At 42.7% G+C, this 22,232-nt stretch overlaps 1 protein-coding gene across 3 annotated transcripts; it reads left to right on the top strand.

Annotated features, from left to right (window-relative positions):
- The first annotated feature begins 533 nt into the window (after positions 1 to 533).
- cpne4a (copine IVa) lies at positions 534 to 20,768 on the top strand. Of its 3 annotated transcripts, XM_067237223.1 has the most exons (17): positions 597 to 630; positions 933 to 951; positions 2,943 to 3,137; positions 6,576 to 6,755; positions 7,530 to 7,601; positions 8,551 to 8,625; positions 8,749 to 8,832; positions 9,104 to 9,193; positions 11,617 to 11,715; positions 13,904 to 13,990; positions 15,149 to 15,208; positions 15,602 to 15,735; positions 16,329 to 16,383; positions 16,919 to 16,970; positions 18,993 to 19,126; positions 19,322 to 19,558; positions 19,979 to 20,768. In XM_067237223.1, the coding sequence occupies exons 3-17, from the start codon at positions 2,964 to 2,966 to the stop codon at positions 20,108 to 20,110; spliced, it is 1,665 nt and encodes a 554-aa protein (XP_067093324.1). In that variant the 5' UTR covers positions 597 to 630; positions 933 to 951; positions 2,943 to 2,963; the 3' UTR covers positions 20,111 to 20,768. The 3 variants fall into 3 exon arrangements, with proteins under 3 accessions (XP_067093327.1, XP_067093325.1, XP_067093324.1); XM_067237226.1 differs by lacking the exon at positions 933 to 951 and having other exon boundaries at positions 534 to 630; XM_067237224.1 differs by lacking the exon at positions 933 to 951 and having other exon boundaries at positions 566 to 630; positions 2,916 to 3,137.
- Positions 20,769 to 22,232: the final 1,464 nt, after the last annotated feature.

The following is a 22,232-nucleotide window of genomic DNA, read 5'->3' as shown; positions in this document are numbered from 1 at the left end:
ACCCTACCTGTTGCTTCTGCTCGAGAACGCAAAGCAAAGTCTCATGGGCAACAAGCCTATTGTCTCATCAGATGTTGGTGTAGGTCTGTCAGTGGTTCTGTTGTCCGAATAAAATACAAACTTTTATGATTTACAAAATGAAATACATTTGTACTTTCTTTGTATATCGCGTTTTAGGTACGAATTTAAAGTCAGACGTAGACTGTTATTAACACTTGTTGTGACAGAATGCCAAGTAACCGCTAGATGACACTGTCGTCAAGGTGTGCTTCCAGCGCAAAGCAATCAGCTTTCAGTTTTTCCTTTCGAAGGAGGGGAGGGTGTGTGTGAAAGTCAGGAGAACCACCTCCACCTCCTCGGACGACCCTAAGAAAGAATTTCCAGGAGTCTCCTGCAACGTCTCCCATAAGCTTAAAAAGGGCGAGACTGGGAAGCGACAGGGAGTCACATCTGGAGAACATTCCTCCGGTACTGATGTTGACCAGAACTATGGATTGAGAATGGAGATAGGTTATCTGTGTGGTGCGGTCGTCCTCATCAGCCGAGTGCGCACACATCGCACCTTTTGAACAAGAAAAGTTTATTTTTTTTGTTGCCACTACTCTCTTGGATTTTCTGAAATCTCTGAAGGTGAGTTGCTGATGCGATGTCCTTTATGAATTGATTTCACATGAGGGATGAAGGGATGGAATGTAGCATAATGATAGGCTAGTGATATGTTAAGAGTGAAATGTGACATTTTTAATCAATTTTTTTTTTTCCCATTGAAGATGAGTGGTCAACAAAATTTCGAAAGCTTTTTTCTTTTCATTACATAGGATGAACGATCACGTGAAAGGGATTTATTTTCCAGAACTAAAGTATGTGAGGTTATCTGTAAATTGAGCCACATATAGTTTTTCACAGCATGAATCATGTTCTCCTTTCAACAGGTCCCAATCATTATGTAAGGTGAATATGTAAATCAAGCTTTCTAGAGCAAAACATTGTTTAAATGCTGCACATCCAGTTATTGAGGATTCTCATAAATTCTGACGCTTGCCTTTGAACCTCATTCTTCCATATCAAATACTGAGTGCTTCATATCTGTTCACTGACACTTTAGTTTGCACTTGTTCCCAATCAGCTGCATGTGTTTAGCATGGCTCATCCTGCATGACGGACATCACCAGACCTCTTGCGTCTTAGTCGTACCCAGAGTGTTGGAAGTCCTGAACCCCCTCCCAACCCTGCTTGAGCAGGGTTTGAATTATGGGGGGGGTTGACGGATTTGACCCCCCTAATTAAGACTTGGATCCCCCCCAAAAGAGGTAAAAAAAAAAGGTTGGGTGAGTCGATACATTTATATATCATTCTTAACTGCAATCGTAAATATTACTTTACGCCCTGGAGAAGAAGTTAACCCCCCCCCCCCGACAACCCCCCCCCCCGATTGTCACTGTATAATTCGCACTCTGGGCTTGAGTTCACATGGATGGTTCCTTCCCATTTAGAGAAAGGGCAATTACAAGAGTATGAGATACAACTGGGTTTCAAAGTGCCCCAAGCAGATGGTAGTCCCACGGAATGTCAGATGCAGGTTATGTTGGCATGACAGCCAGGGCTGTTAAAGGGGCTTCAAAAGCTGGTGCTTTAATGATGCACCTGTGTGATCAACTGCGAAAGCCTTGATACTGCTGTGGTTGTGACACAACTAAATGGATCACAAATATGCAATGAATATTTTGTGATTTTAGTTGATTAAAGATATGTTATTGTGCTGGCTCAGCTGTCCGGCAGGTCTGTCATGAGGACACATACAGGGTTGTGTCTGGGGTCCAAATAAATAAGTAAAGGAACACATGTTTTGTTGACAGGTTTCCCAGAGGCCAGAAATATCCTCTGCAACCTACTGCCCATGATATCCCTAAACTACTGTACTGCCCATGACATCCCTAAACTACTGTACTGCCCATGACATCCCTAAACTACTGTACTGCCCATGACATCCCTAAACTACTGTACTGCCCATGACATCCCCAAACTACTGTACTGCCCATTACATCACTGAACTACTGTCCATGACATCATTAAACTAATGTGCTGGCAAGGTTGCTGTTTAGGTCAGAATCTTTGAAGGTTTTATCGTATTATTAATTCATTTTGAGGCACCAATTGTTCTCTTTTCCTCTGTCTCTTTGTCTCCCTGAACTTTTTACGTATGTGTATAGGGTTAGTTGGAACTGCTATCTTGTGCTTGCCTGGAGACGCCATCTCAATACAAATTACCCAGAGAGGGGCTGTCTGAATCTGATTGGAACAAGGAAGAGATCAAAGAGAGAAGTAGTATTAATATCTAATTATTGGATAGTACTTTATTTTTGAACGCATTTGCAGACACACTAGCCAACTGCTATCAACTATCTGCTGCTTATGTGTTGAAGTTAAAGGGCATGGACACATGAGCAGTAGCTGAATATATGGGGACTATATTTCATATTGTTAGACTGGATGAATTCCATCGCTTCAGAAAAATACGATCCTCTGATATTGTTGATTAAATTAGCCACCTACAATTATCATCAGTGGAGCCCATGCCAGGCTCCTGTGGAAAGGGCTCAAGCTGCATGATTGGATGATTAGAGGGTTAGGATTCATTAGGTGATTGGTGGGCAGGGAGATACTGATCATTTCCTGTCCACTTTATGGTGATTAAATCATGATTTGATCATTTGAAGTGTGGCGGAGGCTGGAGGATGCAGGATGAAGGGAAATGAGTGTACCAGAACAACTGAAGGAGTGAGATGAAGTCATGAATAGGAAGCTGTTATTTCATCCCTGTCACTTAATCACTGTTAACACTATGTGTTTGTCTGTGTGTTTTTGTGTGTGAATATGTATGTGTCTGTGTGTGTGCATGTGTGTTTGTGCATGAGTGTGTGGGTTGCGTGTTTTCTCCGCAGCGCCCCTGTTACACTTACAACATGAGCGACATCTATGAATCGGCAGCCAACTCCCTTGGTCTGTTCGGCAGCAGCCAGTGCCTGACTAAGGTGGAGCTCAGGGTGGCCTGCAAGGGAATATCCGACCGTGACGCCCTCTCCAAGCCGGACCCTTGCGTCCTCATCAAAATGCAGTCCCATGGACAGTGGCTAGAGGTAGGAGACCGTCACAGGTATCCAAACTATCCACCAGGGACACATTCCACACACTGTGCCTGGATATAAACAAGCTCTATGTCTGAATGCTGTGTGTCTGTGGTATAAACAAGCTCAAGATATAAACAAGCTCTATGTCTGAATGCTGTGTGTCTGTGTTCCGTACATTTTAATGAAGCTGAACACTGGAAGGTCCTAGAAGGTTGTAACATCAGAGAGACTGCCTGCGTTTAGTCACAGGGAGAGCACAGTGGGTCAACCTCTCCTATTTAATTGATGGGGCGGAGTGCTGCCGACGAGGCATCTGAATTATGGAGCCGGGATGTTCTGATCGGAGCACAGCAATCAGAGATGCTAAGCCCTTGCTTTGCTGACATCCCTAGCTGTCTGCCATCTGGATGTGATGCTTCTCCAAGGTTTTAAAAAGTCTTCTGATTTGTGAAACAAAGAACCTTAACGGTCTGTTTTGGGAATGCATGTGTTAATGGTGCAGTGTGTCTACTGGATAGGAAAAATACAGCGAAAGCTCCAACTTTCAGTGAATGATCACCAATGGCCGCTGTGTTCAGTGGTTTTAGCTGGTGATGTGCACGGCTAAGGATGGCGTCGATGCATATTTTCTGTGTGTTCAGTTGAATATCAAGCATCTAAGGCGTCATTAACCAATGCCCTGTTCCTGATGGTGTAAAGTTTTGTATTTTGTAGTGCAGGACAGGGTCTTTGTTTTCACCAAGCTTGGGAATCACAACCACGCTGACCAGCTCCTAACCTTACTGAGGCCTGTAGAGAAGTCTCTTGGGCACCAGCCCCACTGAATCCTGACCCTTTTATCAAATGCATGTGTTTGTCATCTCATGCTTCAGTACAGTTTGAAAAGAGAATCTGTACTGCACCATGGCTTTCACTGAAAACCAAACATGGCTAGTGGTTCCAACTTTGATATGATAATCCCATACCACGCTATCTGAAAAAGTGTGTGTGTGGGTGTGTATGTGTGTGTGTGTTAACCTTTCTCAGATAGGAGTCTTTCTCTCTGTGAAATAGATTCCACACCTTTCTTCAGATTGTCTGTCAGCCAGTGAAAAAGCCAGCAGCGTCTGTTATTTCAAGTAATGACTCTGCCACAGAGCCCCTGCCCCCTCCCCACACACACACACACATACACACACACTGTCAAAATTGTTTTATATCTGTCTTCCAATTCCTGCTTTTCTCATCTTTAAAGAACAAAACAAACATTTTGAAACCTCCAGCAAGCTTGTGACACAAATTCAACTATTGAAAGTAATGAACTACTTTACTGTTAATATAGAATTATAGGAGTATGTCTCGTATTACGTTTGCGCCACATAAACTAAACCTCAAGTTCTCCTGAAGAAATCATTTTTGTAAATGGAGAATATGGAGTTTTAGCTATGGCCTATGAAATTATGGACTATGAGACGTCATTAGTAGTGTGTACATTTGCTTTCCATCATGAATTTAACACAAATGGAAATAGACTCTTGACTCGCAAAATGTATGCTCAAAAACCCACACACACGCATTCACATACACAGAAAAAAGAAGCCCATGGTTGATTGAACATATTTTTTGTATATTGTTAGTGTCTGCCCGCGCACCTATGTCCATGTGCTGATTAGTGTTAGAATAGCGACCTTAACCCCCCCCCCCCCCCCCCCCCCACCTCCGCACCCCCTCCCCTGTGCTCGGCCTCCTAACGTGGGCTGTGAAATGTGACAAAAGGCATATGATTATCCAGCCACAGAGAAGCTGAGATGAGGACACCCAGGAAGAAGTGAGGACTGCTAACTCTTATCAGGACCTGGTGAGGAGGCTGTGGAGGGTTAAGTACGGCAGGACAGACAGGGTTGTCTACAGTATGTAGCTGTGAGCTGGAGATACGAGGGAGGAGAGAGGGTTGTTATGGGAGAAGGAGCATGGGGAGCGATAGAGAGAGAGGGGGGGGGGGGGTTAAACAGTTTCTTCCCTTCCGCTGTTGGCCTCTTCAACAAGGCCAAGGGACCACACTGACTCAAATGACTCATTGCCTAAATCACTCTGCTTTTGCACTGCACCATAACATGGTATCTTGTACATTTGTATTTTTTGTAATATTTGTATTTTTGTATTTTATATTGTAATTTACGGCAACTTATATTTATCCCACTTAGTACTGCTAGTTTATGTACCCTTAGTATAGTTAGTCCACATATTTAAATTTTAGGTATATGTTTATTGTATGCACCTTCCTGCCAAAGCAAATTCCTTGTCTGTGCAAACTTTCATGGCGAATAAATCCCTTTCTGATTCTGATTCTTATTACATTGTTTCTACTGGAAACAAGGATGTCTATTGAAGCTTCTGGAAAGCCTTCTAATCTTTAGGCAGACCCCCAACCTCCATCCCTCACATGCTGCAACCAGGCATTTCTCTCATCCTCCTCCCTCCCCAGTCAGATTAAAATTGGCTGGTCGAAGAGGGATGCTGGGATTCCTACAGGAGTTCTCCCTCTCATTCAGCAAGGAGATGTGTGAGGCAGATGCTTTCATCCTGCCAGATCACTTTGACCAGGCAGACTCTTTAACAGCTTTATCTGAAAAAGCTAAAGGTTAATACTTGGGTGTTGACACGAGTGGGGAAAGCGGGTAGAGAGAGAGAAGGAAAGAGAACAACATGGATGAATCATATACTGTAGCTGGAACTTGTGGAAAGAATGGGATTTCCTATGTGCTTATGTTGATCACAATCAGCTATGACCTTATCATCTGTTCATATATTCTGCCTCATTATCCATTCATATAATTATGTTCCTATTGTAACCTACTGTGTCCTGATGACAGTTACAGTTCAATTATGCCTAAAATAGCATACAGCCAATAGGTGTTTGTTATCTTTGTTGTTCTCTATTCACTATAAACATCGTCCTTTGACCTTCATGCCTCAGAAAGACTTTGCTCGTAATTTATGTTGAGGTGTTTGTTAAACTGTCTCTTCAATCTGCAAATTGCTTATACTGGTGAAACCCCAAACTCAACTCCTTTCAGCATTTTTCCTGTAACTTTAACATCACAGCCTCACATTCAAAATCTTGACTTCAGTCTCACAAAGAAACATGTATTAAACATAACTTTTATACACATGCAATAGAAACACATAATCCATATTGATGTCAACTGATGTTTACACACTTCCAAACAGTTCTTATCTGTGGCTTTCGGAGAACCGACTAACCATATAGATATTCTATTAAGGACCATTTCTCACTGAGCATCATCTTGTTTACCATCTGTTTCTGGGGACAGTCGATAGTTTACCATCTGCCTGCTAGGCAGACTGCAATCAGAGGGTGCTGCATGCCAGCCAGAACTGTCAAGTCCATAAAATTTGAGAAATCGAAAAAGTGTCCAACTGTCCGCTGTGGATGTGTCCGTCCAGGTGGACAGGACGGAGGTGATCCGGAGCAGCATCAGCCCCACCTTCTCCAAGATCTTCACTCTGGACTTCTACTTTGAGGAGGTGCAGCGACTACGCTACGAACTCTATGACATCAGCAGCAGCCACAACGGGCTGAAGGAAGAGACCTTTCTGGGCGCCATGGAGTGCACGCTGGGCCAGGTGGGTTCTGTGGCTCAGCCATCTGTGAGTCAGATGGCTGAGCGGTTAGGGAATCGGGCTATTAATCAGAAGGTCGACGGTTCAATTCCCGGCTGTGTCAAATGACGTTGTTTCCTTGGGCAAGGCACTTCACCCTACTTGCCCTGGGGAAATGTCCCTGTACTTACTGTAAGTTGCTCTGGATAAGAGCGTCTTCTAAATGACTACCGTAAATGTAAGTGTACAACCTATTCAGACCCTGCAACCATGTTGTTCTGGCACCTCTAGCATCCATATTGTGTACACACTCAGCAAATGAATCCAACCAGTGCTGGTTCTGGGGGTCTGTTTCAGATAAGATGTGATTGTTAATGCACTGTTTATTTTCTCAGGCTGGAGTGCTGATAGAGAATGTTACGGATATGGATGTTGGGGATGTAGAATTAGAGAGGACTCCATTTCCCTGTAATCACAGCAGGGTTAATGCTATTCACTCATAAGTGAATAGCATAAGAAATAAGACAACAAGAACACAATTAAAATCCAGGCACCGGTCTTCCTACAACCACTTGTTTATGTTCATTCATGGTAAAGATGTATTCACGAACATCTTCCTCCATAGTAAGTCCACTAGGGATTCCTGACATCCTGTCACTATAATGGGGAACCTCGTCTCATCCTCTCCTCCACTGCTGTTCCCTCTTCCTTGTTTCGTCTCCCCATGGTTTCCCTCTGTGGCAGAAAGTCTGGGGAGACCTAGGGACAGGTGTCTCATGGCTTATCTCTCTCCAACAGATTGTGTCCCAGAGAAAACTCTCCAAAGCGTTGCTCAAACAGGGTAGCACAGTGGGCAAATCCTCCATACTGGTAAAGTGCCTATCTTTCTTTTTTTTCCTCTCTCTCTCTCTCTCTCTCTCTCTCTCTCTCTCTCTCTCTCTCTCTCTCTCTCTCTCTCTCTCTCTCTCTCTCTCTCTCTCTCTCTCTCTCTCTCTATTTCTCTCCCTCTCTCGCTGTCACACACACACACAAACACTGACATGCTCCGCTGTGCTTCCCGTCGCCTTTTGGAATAAACTCTTCCCTCTCCCCTTCTCGCTACGTCTCAGCCATCCCCACTCTACTTTTCCTATAAAGTAGTACAATTATGCACTGTGAAATTAAGGGCTTGTTTACCTTTCTTTTAGTCCTTATGCTGGAGTCTTTAGATAGTGTGTAATTACTTGAGAACATACTCTGGTTTGGGCACACATAGCCTCAACAACATTGTAATGGCTTACTGAGAAAACATCAAGCATGATCCCTAAACCTAACGTGAGCTCATCTATTATTTGCATGGCAGCTTTTGCCATTTACTAACATCTTCTAGTATTCAAGTGATCCCTGCAGACATGTGTAGACCTGTTCAATGATTCAGTTTGTGTCTGTTTTTGTCTGTCTGTGATAAACTATTTTAATCTTAAGTATTATGCCCCATCTGTTTTTGAAGGCCTTGTTTATTTTTGTCACACAAATTGGAACCTGTTTTATTCGATATGCTTTGTGCTGGAAAATCTTTGTTAGGGCGCAGAGAAGGTTTTGGTGGTCGTTTTCAAATACCCTTTCTTTTGAGGCTTCACACAAACCATAATTCCCCACGTAAAATGGAGTTGTTTTTAATAGATGAACACCCATACACAGTTATCATTTTACTCAGATGACAAAGAAATGACAGAACAGTCAAACAGAAAGCATAGACAACATGACACATCCCGCACTCATCGGCCGGAAACCATTTATCCATTTATTTGTGTGTGCTTCATCATGTGTGTTGTCACAGATCACTGCTGAGGAGTTGACGGGGAACGATGACTATATTGAGCTGTCTTTCAGTGCCAGGAAATTGGACGACAAGGCAAGTCCCAGCACTGTAGATGTGCTGTATCAAATGGGTCATCATAACTGTCTTGGCACAATATGTCTTTTGGGGATTTTTTTCTACTCTACTCATGTTGACATGTTTCTTTTGACTGTTCAGGACTTTTTCAGTAAATCGGACCCATTCCTAGAGATCTTCAGGATAAATGATGATTCCACAACACAACTTGTACACAGAACAGAGGTAAAACAAAACTGCAGTAGTACTTCAGCTTATATAGAGGCTAATCTTATATAGTGGGAATGTTGACGCAAGATTTTGCATGAACTATATGAACTGACTAAGCCTGAGATCAATATAGCCATGCTTTCTTAATCCTGTAGATACGTTTTGTTGCATGAACCGTGTCTCAACCGTACATGTATGTTGATTTAAATTCAACAAGTCACCCTAACTGAGACTCACCTACTCATCTAGTGTTTTACTGTTTCTCTCTTTTTTGCTCTGCTCACAGACTGTTATGAACAACCTCAACCCTATGTGGATAACCTTCAAAGTGTCTCTCAACTCTCTCTGTAGTGGAGACCATGACCGAAAACTCAAGGTAAGAGTTCCTGTCTCCACAAACAGCTGTATTTAGACAATGGATTGATTCTCGATTTAGTCAGAGGTCTTCATTTGACATATTGGATTCCACTGGTTATATTTAGCTGTAGAATGAAAGACAGTTAAAGTGACGTTTGTTTAGGAGAGAGTGTGTGTGAGAGTGTGAGAGAAAGAAAGGCGAGAGAGAGAGAGAGACATATTTGAATCATTTATCTGCTAAGTTGAAAAGGCTTGACGGTAAACAGATTACAACTCATTAAACATGTACATTGTGTATTTAAGGCGACTTCACGCTAAATGGACTGAAGAGCCATCCCAATTTCTCACCTCCTGCTTCCCTTCCCTTTGCTTCCGTCCTTTCTCACTATCCATCCAACTAAACTTGAACTGTACATTTCTTCAACCTCTTTCCTTTCCTTTTAGCTTTTTTGCTCCCTAAGGAGACACATCATTGGATTCTGTAATTCATTGGCCTTTCCTCTGACAAGTTAAAATGACAGTGTGTAAATATTTTGAAAAGAAACATGATATTTCTTCCTCTCCCCCCGTTCGTGAGGCTGACAGGTTGAGACATTTCCTCACAAGAATTAGATTTGTTTTTAGGTTTTCAGGTTTCGTAATTTCAGTGGCATTTCTGTTATGAAAGCAAGAGCAGTATTCCATTTCCCCCCAGCTCTGCCTGTGGTATATACTTAATGACAGGGAGGATATCGGGAAACACACACACACAGACATACACACTAACCGTCTTAATATACCAACTAGTCCTTAATTGGACAGCTACTCACTTGACTCCATTTGACCTTAACAAGAGAAAAATTCTAAATGTGCAGAAAAAGTCTTCTTATTTAGCAATTTATACTGCCCAGCCCCAGAGAGAGTGCAGAGACTGTGGTCATATGTGACAGCACTGTGGAATGAGAGACAGACACAGAAAGGAGCAAGATTCCCATTCTCAGTGATGCATTATTTATGTGCTCCTTAAAACCGGGAGGGGCGACGAGGAACTTGGAAGTCTTGGTGGCTTGACGAGCTTGTGTCAGAATTCTCTAAGATCCTCTTAATCCTGTCAGATGTTGACTCTGGGTCGTCCACTTGTCCAAGACTTTGTGTGGCTGACAGTTTGGGTGACAGGTTGGGTGTGCATGTTTGTGTACGTGCGTGTGTGTGTGTGTGTGTGTGTGTGTGTGTGTGTGTGTGTGTGTGTGTGTGTGTGTGTAGAACAATATGTGTGTGTATGCATAGGACAGTTTGTGTCTCATAAATATTATATAGCACTTGCTCAGTTCGAAATACTCGAAGATGATGTAAATAATTTCAGTCATGGCATATTTCAAATAGCCATCCAGCATTTTATTCTCATCTCATTATAGAACACTATAAAACACAGTTAATTGAACATCCAGACATGGAATGATCAGACACAGTTCCTTTGTGTTGGGGCAATCTTTCATTGTTTCACTGAAAGGGAAACAACTAAGAAGTGTAATGAGAAAAGAAAGATCCGCCTGCGGTTATTGAGGATGTGCCACTTGAGGAGATGTATTGCAGGCACCTCTTTCATTCTATCTCTCTCTCTCACTCCTCCCTCTGCTCTCTCTGGGTTTACGAGCCTGTATGAAGTTCCTGTGTCTGAGAAGTCACCCTTCTTCTTGTCAAATGTTTTTCTTGTGAATCATTGTTGTTGGTTAGGGCTAATGTGAAGTTGGTTAGGGTTGGGGTGACGGTTGATAGGGTTTAGGGTGAAAGTGAAGTTGGTTAGGGTGAGGGTAAAAGTGGTGGAGATTGTTCATCTGTGAACAGCTATGCTGTAATACATCGGTCAACCCTTGATGTAATACGACAGGAGAGAATTGTTCATCACATTACAGCGATAGATCTACATCACAGCAACAGATCAAGAAAGGGTCAACGGTCCTTTATCTCTTTGAAACAGGACACACACACAGACAGAGAGAACCAACTCATCTGCTCCTTATAACGTCAGAGAGCCTCGCCTCACATCTTCAAATCAATAATTCATGAGGGACATCAAATGTTGATCACTTCAGTAATGTCCCTCGCTGTTTTATTCATAGAACTGCATCACTAGGGGAATCTGTTAAAAAATGTCTGTGTATCTGACTGGTTAGTGCAAATGTACTACCCACATCCTACTGGTCCCAGTGGAAACAACCCATAGTACACAATGTTTCCAGTAGGACTGCTAAGTGCATTCTAACCAGAGCTAGTTTCCCCCCTTCAAAGCTAAAGTGTGTCTGTCTCCAACCCAGACACCAAAACATCAAAGCTCATTGTCCACTGTCACAGAGCACTAAATGTAACAGTAATAAAATGTTTTGTTTGTTGTTGTTTTTTCACTTCAGTCTGTCTTTCATCTCTCAATGTGTCTTCTCCTTGTCTCTTCCCCTTCTCTGCCAGTGCACGGTGTGGGACTGGGACTCCAATGGGAAGCACGACTTCATAGGTGAATTTGAGGCCACGTTTAAAGAGATGAGAGGGGCGATGGATGGAAGACAGGTATAGTGCTACCTTTGTGTGTGTCGTATGGTTGTAATACACATGGACTCACAAACAAATCTATATGTATAAATACAATATAAAAAAAATGAATAAATGTAAATATAAATACATCGTTTTTGATCCTCATTGCTTCCTAAATGAACAGCAGCCCCCCCAGGCAGGGTTGTGCTTCCTTGAAAGCCTGGACTGTCCTCAACAGAGAGAGCAGGTTAGAGCGGCAGCAGAACTATGCGAGTCACTGACCCCAGTTTGTTTTGATGGGTGTATTTATGGAAGGCTCCACCTTCCCCCAGCAAAATCCAGTCAGGGTCCAGTGTTGCCAAGGTGTCCAACACAAAGAAGTCAGTGTTGGGTGGTGCTACTATAAAATATAATAATGACATATAGTTCTGTAGGAATATGATACTGTATTCCTATATATGGTCCAGGTGCAGGGAATGTTTATCTTTGTGTGAGCCGTGTGCACTGTGCTGCTGACAGCTGACTAGGACACATTGATGCTGAGGCATGTTGGCTCAAGAGTCCCGTTTCCATATCAATGGCTAGGTGGATCAGTGGGACAGAACACCTGCAATTCTGAGAAAATAGCAATGATCTCTCACAGCAGGATACTAGATGTATTATCATGCTCTTATTTTGTCCCTCCGCCCACCCATGACAATGTCATACAGGTTTTAGAGCACTTTCTTTGACAAGAAGTGGGCCGGTTGGAAGAGTAATGTTCTGCTTGAGTCCAGTGTCTGGAGTCCTTACCTTTAGGGTTCTGGAAAATCCAACTGGTGCTTGACGACTGTATTTTATGTGTTCTATTAAGCCAAGTCAATACTGACAGGAGGTGTGGGGGAGCTGGTCACTGAAAGCACCCCTGCTGAATTTCTGCGATGTTCCTTTATGATGACTAATGGTGCCTTGAGATGAAAATTCAGTTTTAAAGGTCGGTGTTATTGCTCGTGTAACTAATGGCAATGAGGACTGGATGACGAATATTTCTTCATCATATCCTCAGTGCCATTAGTCATACCAGTAATCTCCAAGTCACGTCATTATAACTTTTGTAGAGGTCAGCATTTATCACCAATTAACGTCATCATCTTCAATCATGAAGATTGTCTGAGCAGTCCAACCTAACTGAAAGTTCAACAAAATCCATTTTGGGTTAAGAAACACAGGAATGTCACCTAACATCCCCCTGTTATTGTTTGATAACGGCAGCTTTTAGGAACAGACTTCCTGGGAACAGAAGATTGCAGAGGATGTTTTTGTTGGCGACAATGTTGTCTCTAGAATGACAAACTACTTTGTCAATGTTGTATGAACGGGTCTTCTCCAACCTCTATGCCCTGGCAGAGATGTCTTCATTACCACTCAGACTCACCGCTCTGGGCGGAGGCATTGTGGGTAATTACATAGTTACATTATGCTGTGACATGCTTCAGTGTCTAAAGGAACCCTGCAGTGCTTTGGCTCACTAATTGTTTCTCTCATGGAATTATGGGCTGTAAGCTTGTCGTATCCTTTTGTGACCAAACGTAGGTCCGTCTGTTGTCTGTTTGATAGGCATGTAATTCCACAGCAATGTAGGGTTTTTTATATTGGACAAACAACCAAAACTATGCCACTAGAGGTGGATGAAGAGGTGGGGGCCAGCCTACAGCATGTACTTAATGCACAAGGCAGGGATGACTCCTTCTGGAAGCAGAAATGGTTGCCTCAGAGTAGCAACCTGTCTTGAAGCAAGTAGGCATTTCAATGGTCATGTTGTTCACAACCAGGTGAGAACATTTCAAAAGCATTGTAAGGCTTCTCCTGATTCTCTTTGAGTACTGAAAAGTAGAACTGAAAAGTAGAACTACTGTAAAAGTTGTTGGCTCTTGAAAGAACTGGTTAATCTGCATAATCACAAATGGATACTGTATCTCCTTGAATAATCCTTCTTTAGCAAGCAACAATTTACTGTTATTGGGGTGAATGGTGTCATGTTTAGGTCTGTTTATTGTTATTCCCTGCTAACATGTTAGGTTTGCTCCACGGTGTGAATCATATAATTATCTAATTTCAGAACAATACACAACAAAACACAGATATAGCTCTCCCCAGAGCCAAAATAGCTCATCCTGATTAGAATGCTAAGAAACAATTTAGGTTTACACACAATCATGTATGTACATGTTGTTTCTTCCCCCAGGTCCAGTGGGAGTGTATAAACCCCAAATATAAGATAAAGAAAAAGAACTACAAGAACTCTGGAATTGTCATTCTAAATCAGTGCAAGGTGATTCATAACATATTATCTTCTCTCACGCCTTTAATATTTCTTTGTCTGTATTCCCTCCTCTCATTTCTCTTTCTAGCCTCATTCATGGCCTTTGTCCTTCTGTCCTCTCCTTTCTCCTCCCCTCTCCTTCCCTCCTCCCCTCCTTCCCTCTTCTACTTCTCCCTCTCTCCTTCCCTCCTCCTCCCCTCCTTTCCTCCCTTCCTCCTTTTCCCCTTCTATCCTTCCCTCCTCCTCTCCTTCCCTCTTCTACTTCTCCCTCTCTCCTTCCCTCCTCCTTCCCTCCTTTCCTCCCTTCTTCCTTTTCCCCTTCTATCCTTCTTTCCTCCCCTCCTCCTCTTCTTTTCATTCTTACACCCCCCCCCCCCTCCATCCTCTTCTTTTCCACTCCTCTCCTCCTCTCCTGATGTCTGGGTGTCTGGCTGACTGATCAGTAATCTTTTTCATCATAATGTGACAGGAGAAAGTTGGGTGTGATCAGATTGGGTCTGACTAACATGACATTTCCTCTTTAAGAGGAAGTCACAGATGGCCCTCACATATAACCCCTCTGATCTGCAGCTAAAGGTGCTAGGGTGTAAGTGTGATGACAGAAAACATTGAAAACCAAATATAATTTCATGACGCAAACACTTTATTCTGGGCTGCAATCTGACTGTTGTACTTATGACATTTCTGTTGATTTGAATTGGTTCCGGAGCTTGTTTTATATTTTAGTACCCCTCACCACCAAGTTGGTATGTTATATAATAAACTCAATGTCAATGCCGTCATTTTATTTTGACATGATAGAAATTAATTATGACAAATGGTAATTTTATTACAATTACCATTCCTTTGATCATATATTCCCTACATGTTACTGATATCAACAAACATTCCCTACATAGACTCTTCAGTGTAAGTGGTTTTACAGAACAACATTTCTTTAATGAAACCACAGAGGTTAATATGGAATGTGAATGGCCAGCTGGCGTCCTGGGCACTAATAGCTCCATGCTCAGTCAGCTGGTATTTAAAAGGCTGAGATGGAGGGTGAGGGGCTCCAAAGTGGCCAGTAAGTGTGTCCATCACTCCACCACCACAGTGATTGGCTCAATGTTCTTACAGTTTGCCATTGCTCAGCTTCTGTCAAGAGCTTTTTTCCCTGGTCCACAGATTATAAAGATGCACTCTTTCCTCGACTACATTATGGGTGGCTGTCAGATCCAGTTTACAGTGAGTTCCGCTCATCCTAAACACACACACACACACACACTCACTCACTCACTCACTCACAGTAACATGGCTCATAACATAATCAATTCATATGCCTTTTAGACTCTCAGACTGCTTTACTAGTAGATTGGTGTGGTCTACAGTCTGCTGATCTCTACAACAAGACAACAAACATCTGAATGATTTCAAGCCTCAAAACATACCCATGCAATCTAAGTCAGTCAGTCAAAGAATTGAATGAGACCATTAGTAGCGTCCATAGAGTGAGAGCGTTAAACCGCAGAAAGGAGCTAACATGAGTGTGAAGCGCCGTATTGCGTAAGTGTCAGATAAAGGATGCTGTTCTAGATAATTGGCATGAAGCTCTTCTTTGATTGCCACTTGTCTTCCCAGGTAGCTATTGATTTCACTGCCTCTAATGGTGATCCTCGCAACAGCTGCTCTCTCCACTACATCCACCCCTACCAGCCTAACGAGTACCTCAAAGCCCTGGTCACCGTGGGAGAGATCTGCCAGGATTACGACAGGTGAGATCTGGCCTCCACCAGTAATGTAACAGTTCCAATCCAACAGTTGCTCTTTAAGGTTGAAAAGCAGACAATCATAAACAAGCAAACACATCAACAGATGACTGCACAGGGAAGTCCTTTGCCATGTTCTCTCTCCCACTGTGAAAATGTAAATAAGTCAGAAAAGCAGATGAGAAATCAAGAGACCTGGCTGTGTACAGTTGTGTAAGGATACATTTGGGTGTGGACAGTTGTGTATAGATATATATGGGTGTGTACAGTTGTGTAAGGATACATTTGGGTGTGGACAGTTGTGTATAGATATATATGGGTGTGTACAGTTGTGTAAGGATACATTTGGGTGTGGACAGTTGTGTATAGATATATATGGGTGCGTACAGTTGTGTAAGGATACATTTGGGTGTGGACAGTTGTGTATAGATATATATGGGTGCGTACAGTTGTGTAAGGATACATTTGGGTGTGGACAGTTGTGTATGGATATATATGGGTGTGTACAGTTGTGTAGAACCAGTTTTAGTATCTGCGACTGCCTGCCATGTTAATCCCTGCCTGCCATGTTAATTCGCTTTTTTGTCCTCTCAATTCAGTGACAAAATGTTCCCTGCATTTGGCTTTGGTGCACGGATCCCGCCTGACTTTAAGGTAATTTCAGCAGCTCCAGCCTTTCACAGTTGGGCTCAGCCTCGTGGGACTTTATTAATGACTCCCCTGGTGTGTGGAGGCCAGGCCCAGGTGCTCTTTCTCCTGGCTAGACGCTGATTACACCCCCACCCCCCCCCCACACCCCCACCCCCACCCCCCCCACCCCCCCGTAACCCCCAGGCCCCCTAGCTCTGCCACTCTGAGTCACTAAACTGTTACCCAGCAGGAAATGATTGACACTGCCTGCCGTGGCTGTCTAGAACTACTTCTGAGAGATACATGCTCGCAATTATGCTGCCCATTGTCCAGCCCTGTGTGTGTGTGTTTGTGTAAGTGTGTGTATTAATATTTGATTTGATGTGTGTGTGTGTGTGTGTTTAGGTGTCTGTAAGTGTGGGTTTTTGTGTAGGTGTGTGTGTTTTATTCTATTTGTGTAACTGTGTGCGGGGGGTTTGTAAGTGTCTACTTTCTGCTTTGTGTTAACATTGGATGTTGGTCATGAGATCTAAAGGAAATATTTGTCCTCTTCCCCCAGGTGTCCCATGACTTTGCTGTGAATTTTAATGAGGAGAACCCAGAATGTGCAGGTGTGTAAACTGTCCTAGTTATTGAGTGAATTGGAAAAACCTCTCTGGTTTTAATGAATTCAAACTAAGTTTGCACATGCACACATAAAGTGTAACTGTATACAGCTTTTTAGGATGACATATCCAAGTGTCTTAAGGTCAGACAATCGATTAAACTAACAACAATCTAAATCTAAATGTCCGACTACTAGTTTCAGATGACAAACGCTTTGGTTGGAACTGGTTGAAAACTGCACAGAAAGTGACCCATAGAATTCACCAACTCTTTTGAGGCTTCTGTCATTGCCAACTACAAGGAATCAATAGGTGTGAGGCCAGAATAATAACTCTGTAAGGGACGGGCCTCCCAGACATGAATGTTTAATGCTGCTGTAAAATGCATTGTGTTCCACTGGGAGATGTCTGCGGGGAGTGAGGCTGATGTGTCATACAGTCAAATCAACCTTAGGGGTTAGTGGGGTTACTGCTGAGGATGACATGGCTCACTACGTTTACTTTTCAAATTCCCTAGTACATTTAGTCCTTTTACATTTAGTCATTTAAGGACATCATTATGCAAAAATATTCATTCTTTTATGGTTTTATGACGAGGCAGACACACTCAATTGATAATGTGCAGCATCGGGGAGATTTTGTGCACCCTTTTTAGAATTGGAACACCGAATGAGCATAGGTCTGTATGTATTACATATGCTCAAGTAGTCTTCTTAGATACAATGTAGGCTACTTGCATTCCTGGTTTACACTCCAACGTGTCAGTCAGTCACATGCTAGTGATGTCACTTCATCCACCCCAAAGAGACTTCAGTAGAGAAAGAATCTGACTTGGTCTCATTTACACAGCCCACTTTTATTCACAGTAAAATGTTTTCACACTCTGGCTATGAATAGTCTGATCAGCTTGTCAACTCACACCCCACTGTCGGGTGTGTATTGGTGTCACTTGATTTTTTTGGACAGTTATTTTGGTTTGACTGGTCCCCTGCCCCAATTTCCCTCACACGGGGCACCAACCAGTAGCCGCCTGGACAAGTCTGTACCTGCCAGGGACTGATCAAGGGTTCCCGTGTCAAGTAATAGATGGGATGGAATCCCTCATTCAAGGCCCCAGAGAGCAACTTTTCCAGAGCCAGGACACTGGCTTTTAGGCAGGTCAGAGAGATACATCCTATATAATCACATCCTAAGTGAGGACCCACGGTCAGAAATACTGACTCTATTTTCCCAGTAGGTACATTGTTACAAGAATTGAGACTTTGTGCCTTGCCCTCCAAGCAGCAGTGACTTGTCACGACACTGCTTCTTCGATCCCTTTGACACGTCTCAGAATTCTCCTCCTCTTAAGGAAAGCCACCCACAGATAATGAATTGCATGTGCATGCTTGTGTGTGTTCTGACCCACATGATGAGCTCATGGATGGGCAGTTTAATTAAGTCAAATTGTCCAAGTTGTCTGTGACCTCTAAAACGCAGTCAGTGAGTAAATAGCATTGCTGCTGCTGCAATGGCTCTAGAGGATAGGTCTGATTACATCTGCTTTACTCCTGAGAGAACAGGGTGTGAAAGTGGGGCATCTCTGATGTGCACTATCCTGCCTGCCCACTTACTGTAACAGCTTCACATGTATGCCATCGCTGAAGCATGAACGGGTATCAACCCAAAAGAACATTCGGGCAACCTTACCTCGTTATTACAACATTTTAGAGCCTGGATGCAGTTTCACCAATGCATTACATTATTGCATTTCATGCCTTGCAGCATTTTCATTGAATTTCGTTCTGTTGATATTTGATCATCAAAGAATGCTTTTTGAATGAATTTCGCCAAGCCACGCGTTAAGGCTGTAGGTTGTCTAATATCGCAGATCCTGTACAGTGATGTGTTAATGTCTGAGGAACTAGAGGTCTGTATGGAAAATGACTGGATTATTTGCACAGTGTAAAGAATGTGCATGTGTGTTCCTGTGTGTAAGTGTGTGGCTGTTTCTGGTTTAACCATCATGTCTATATACTGAATGTGTAGGTATCCAGGGTGTGGTCGATGCCTATCAGAACTGCCTTCCTAAGATCCAACTCTATGGACCCACCAACATCGCCCCTATCATACAGAAGGTGGCCAGCTCTGCCTCACAGGAAATGCACACCAAGGAGGCAATGGTGAGCTGTCGTGGATGTATTTATGGTTAACATGTTTCAGATAAATACTGTACATTGTACTTCTGTAAGTTAAATCGTTGAATTTGATATTTTCTATTCACTAGTCTACTTGTCTGCTCTGTTGAGGAAGCCTGAAAATCAAGCCTTTTATTGCAAACAACTGATGAACCCCTTCCCCTTACTCCATCTCTGTAGCAGTACTTCATTCTGCTCATCTTAACGGACGGCGTGATCACGGACATGGCGGACACGAGGAAAGCCATCGTCCAAGCCTCCCACCTGCCCATGTCCGTCATCATCGTTGGCGTGGGCAACGCTGACTTCAGCGACATGCAGATGCTGGACGGGGACGACGGGATCCTGCGCTCGCCTAAAGGGGAGCCCGTTCTACGAGACATCGTCCAGTTTGTCCCCTTCCGTAACTTCAAACATGTGAGTCTTGGTGATCTGTGACTCGCGAATCTCGAATGATTTGTGTGATAATGAGGTGTTGTTTCTTCATAGTCGTGGTTCAGAGTCAACAGGCGTTTCAGACAAATGACCAAGCTAGGTTGTGTGCTTTTGTTGCATACAGATGAAAGGAAATTCTCTTTTGTCACTAGGTTGATGCGAAGATCTACATAAGCAAAACCTTTCTAATTGTTCTAATTGTGCCATTGTGATACAGTAAGAGTTAGCCATCCCCCCTGAGAAGAATCATTAAGTTACGGTTGGTAGAAAATGATTGATAAATGGTTGCATGAATGCTAACATGGTAGCTCCATTTTGGTTTGCATTGTCTCTCATGCAAAACTTTTCTAAATTTGATCCATAAAAGTGACTTTTCTGGCTTTCTCTGCCCCTCCCTTCCAGGCCTCCCCTTCAGCGCTGGCAAAGACTGTCCTTGCAGAAGTGCCCAATCAAGTGGTTGACTACTACAATAGCAAGGGCATCAAGCCCAAAGTGCCCAGTGACTACCAGTCTTCCATAACGTTTGGCCCTTGATCTTTCCCATTTTCTGCACCCAGAGCGCTCGTCATAGCTAACTTTAAAAGACAGTTACTGTTTGGGGTAAATTATATTTTATGTTGTGCATGCTGAAATGTTAACAGGCTTGCATTTGTTGACATTTAAAACATTTATATGAATGACAAAAAAGTACCCACACAGAAATGCATAACCAACTACAACCAAACTTGGCTTCCCTACAGATGAAGCATGTGGATAAAGGAATGTACTGGATGGATAACCACCCTTGTTCGTTTTTCTAACAGTTTGTTGAGATTTTGCTAAATTTCGTAAGATTCGTATATTGTAAAGCATTTTGGATCAATGCAAGTTAAGTGGCAACCTACTTTAATACCCATAGCCTCAGCGGCTGCTTGTGAAGTTGGAGCAGATGCATGGACTGTTGTTTTGCATGCTCATAACGATGCAGGAACGCGTTTTATGTTGTTTTCTTTGTGAGGAATCAAGTTTACAGTGTCGGTTATGGAAGGGTATTCTCTACTCTAAAGCATGTTCAAATGTGTGAGTAGAACGTAAAGCACAACTTGAGTATTCTGGGAAAATGAATATAAAATTATGGTCACATGATTTGCAATAGTTCTGTAACCATAAAGTAGTGCGTGAAAAAGGATGAACAACTTATGATAATAAACACTTTATCAATATCTTTGTGAATTGTATTGTGTTGATGCCAGTGTGTTATTAACAAGCTTGTGGTCAAAAATAATAACTATTAATGTTAGAATGTATTGACTAATATATACAATTGCAGGCTGTTTTAAACTGAAAAGCAAAGCAGAAGACTGTGAAGATTTTGACTGGAAATCAAGAATTTTAGAATGCACATGGAAAGCTATGGAAATTACTAAACCAGAGAGAGGCATTGGCCGAAGTAGAAGTGGAATGTCTTCAGCCATGTGGGACCATATGTAGGGATAGGAATGTCGTCCTATTGCCAGAATAACCCCCATCACGATACGTTGAGTTAAGGAAGTATTGAGTTAAAGAGGGATGGAGGGAGTGAGGGATTTTGAGATGTCAGGGGTGTGCAGTGGAAAGGTCCACGGCTCTGTGATAGCCTGAAGCCTATCAGATGACATTTAAGTAATTGTGTGTTTGCAATAATTAACTGAGTCTTAAGCACAAGATCAGCATGGCCCACTGTGAAATGATAAGGTATAATGGAGAGTGGGGTGTGAAAGCATTCAGTGTCTTAAAATCAATAAGACAAGAATAAAATGTCTTAAAACAAATATGATTATGCTGGTATTTGAATGCCATCATCGAAGTAATACTTTTGTTCCTATCTCATAAAAAAAAGGATTTCATACTTTTTAACGCTTAACTTCAGTGCACAGATGTGTGCTGCCTCAATCAGAGAGATAAGTGATCTGAGAAAGAACACTTCATATAATGCGTGTTTCTCTGATTGTGTGCATGTGTGTGTGTGTCTACTGTGTGTGTGTGTGTGTGTGTTTGTGTGTGGTGTGTGTGTGTCTACTGTGTGTGTGTATACTGTGTTTGTGTCTACTGTGTGTGTGTGTGTGTGTGTGTGTGTGTGTGTTCACAGTCAGTGTGGGGGTTTGCGTTTTTTGGTGGGGTTTGTGCATTTTGAGAGATTGTATGATAGTAACAGTGCAGTGAGTTGTCATGGGAAATCAAACTATATTTCTCCTTAATGCCTTAGAAATTGTATCCTATCAAAATGAACACCCCAGGGACTAGAACCACACAACATCATTTAAATCCAATCCTTCTAGAAGGAAATGAGATTGCCCAACACCAGACAACCACATCCTGGGATCTAGGTTGACTTGAAACTGCCTCCTCTGGCCAGCTCCACACAGCCAGCTGTGACTCCAGTGAGTGGCATCAGTCATGGTAAATCCAAACATGGCTCTCTGTATTTCAAAATGAGCCCCATCACTGAAGTGGGAGTCCAGACACAACTAAAGGTCGGCTTCCATCATCAGTCTGATTCATGTTGATGGGACAGAAGATGACTGCTCTTGCCTTGGAGGCCTAATCACACAGTATTTTACAGAAGAAGAAAACAGACTCATTTGCTGCCGTCCATGCAGTGTGGGCACCTGTGTTATGGGAACAATTATGGGATAGA

This window comes from Osmerus mordax, chromosome 6 (assembly GCF_038355195.1).
Source record: "Osmerus mordax isolate fOsmMor3 chromosome 6, fOsmMor3.pri, whole genome shotgun sequence".
NCBI lineage: Eukaryota > Metazoa > Chordata > Actinopteri > Osmeriformes > Osmeridae > Osmerus > Osmerus mordax.
This window is presented reverse-complemented; position numbering and strand designations above follow the sequence as displayed.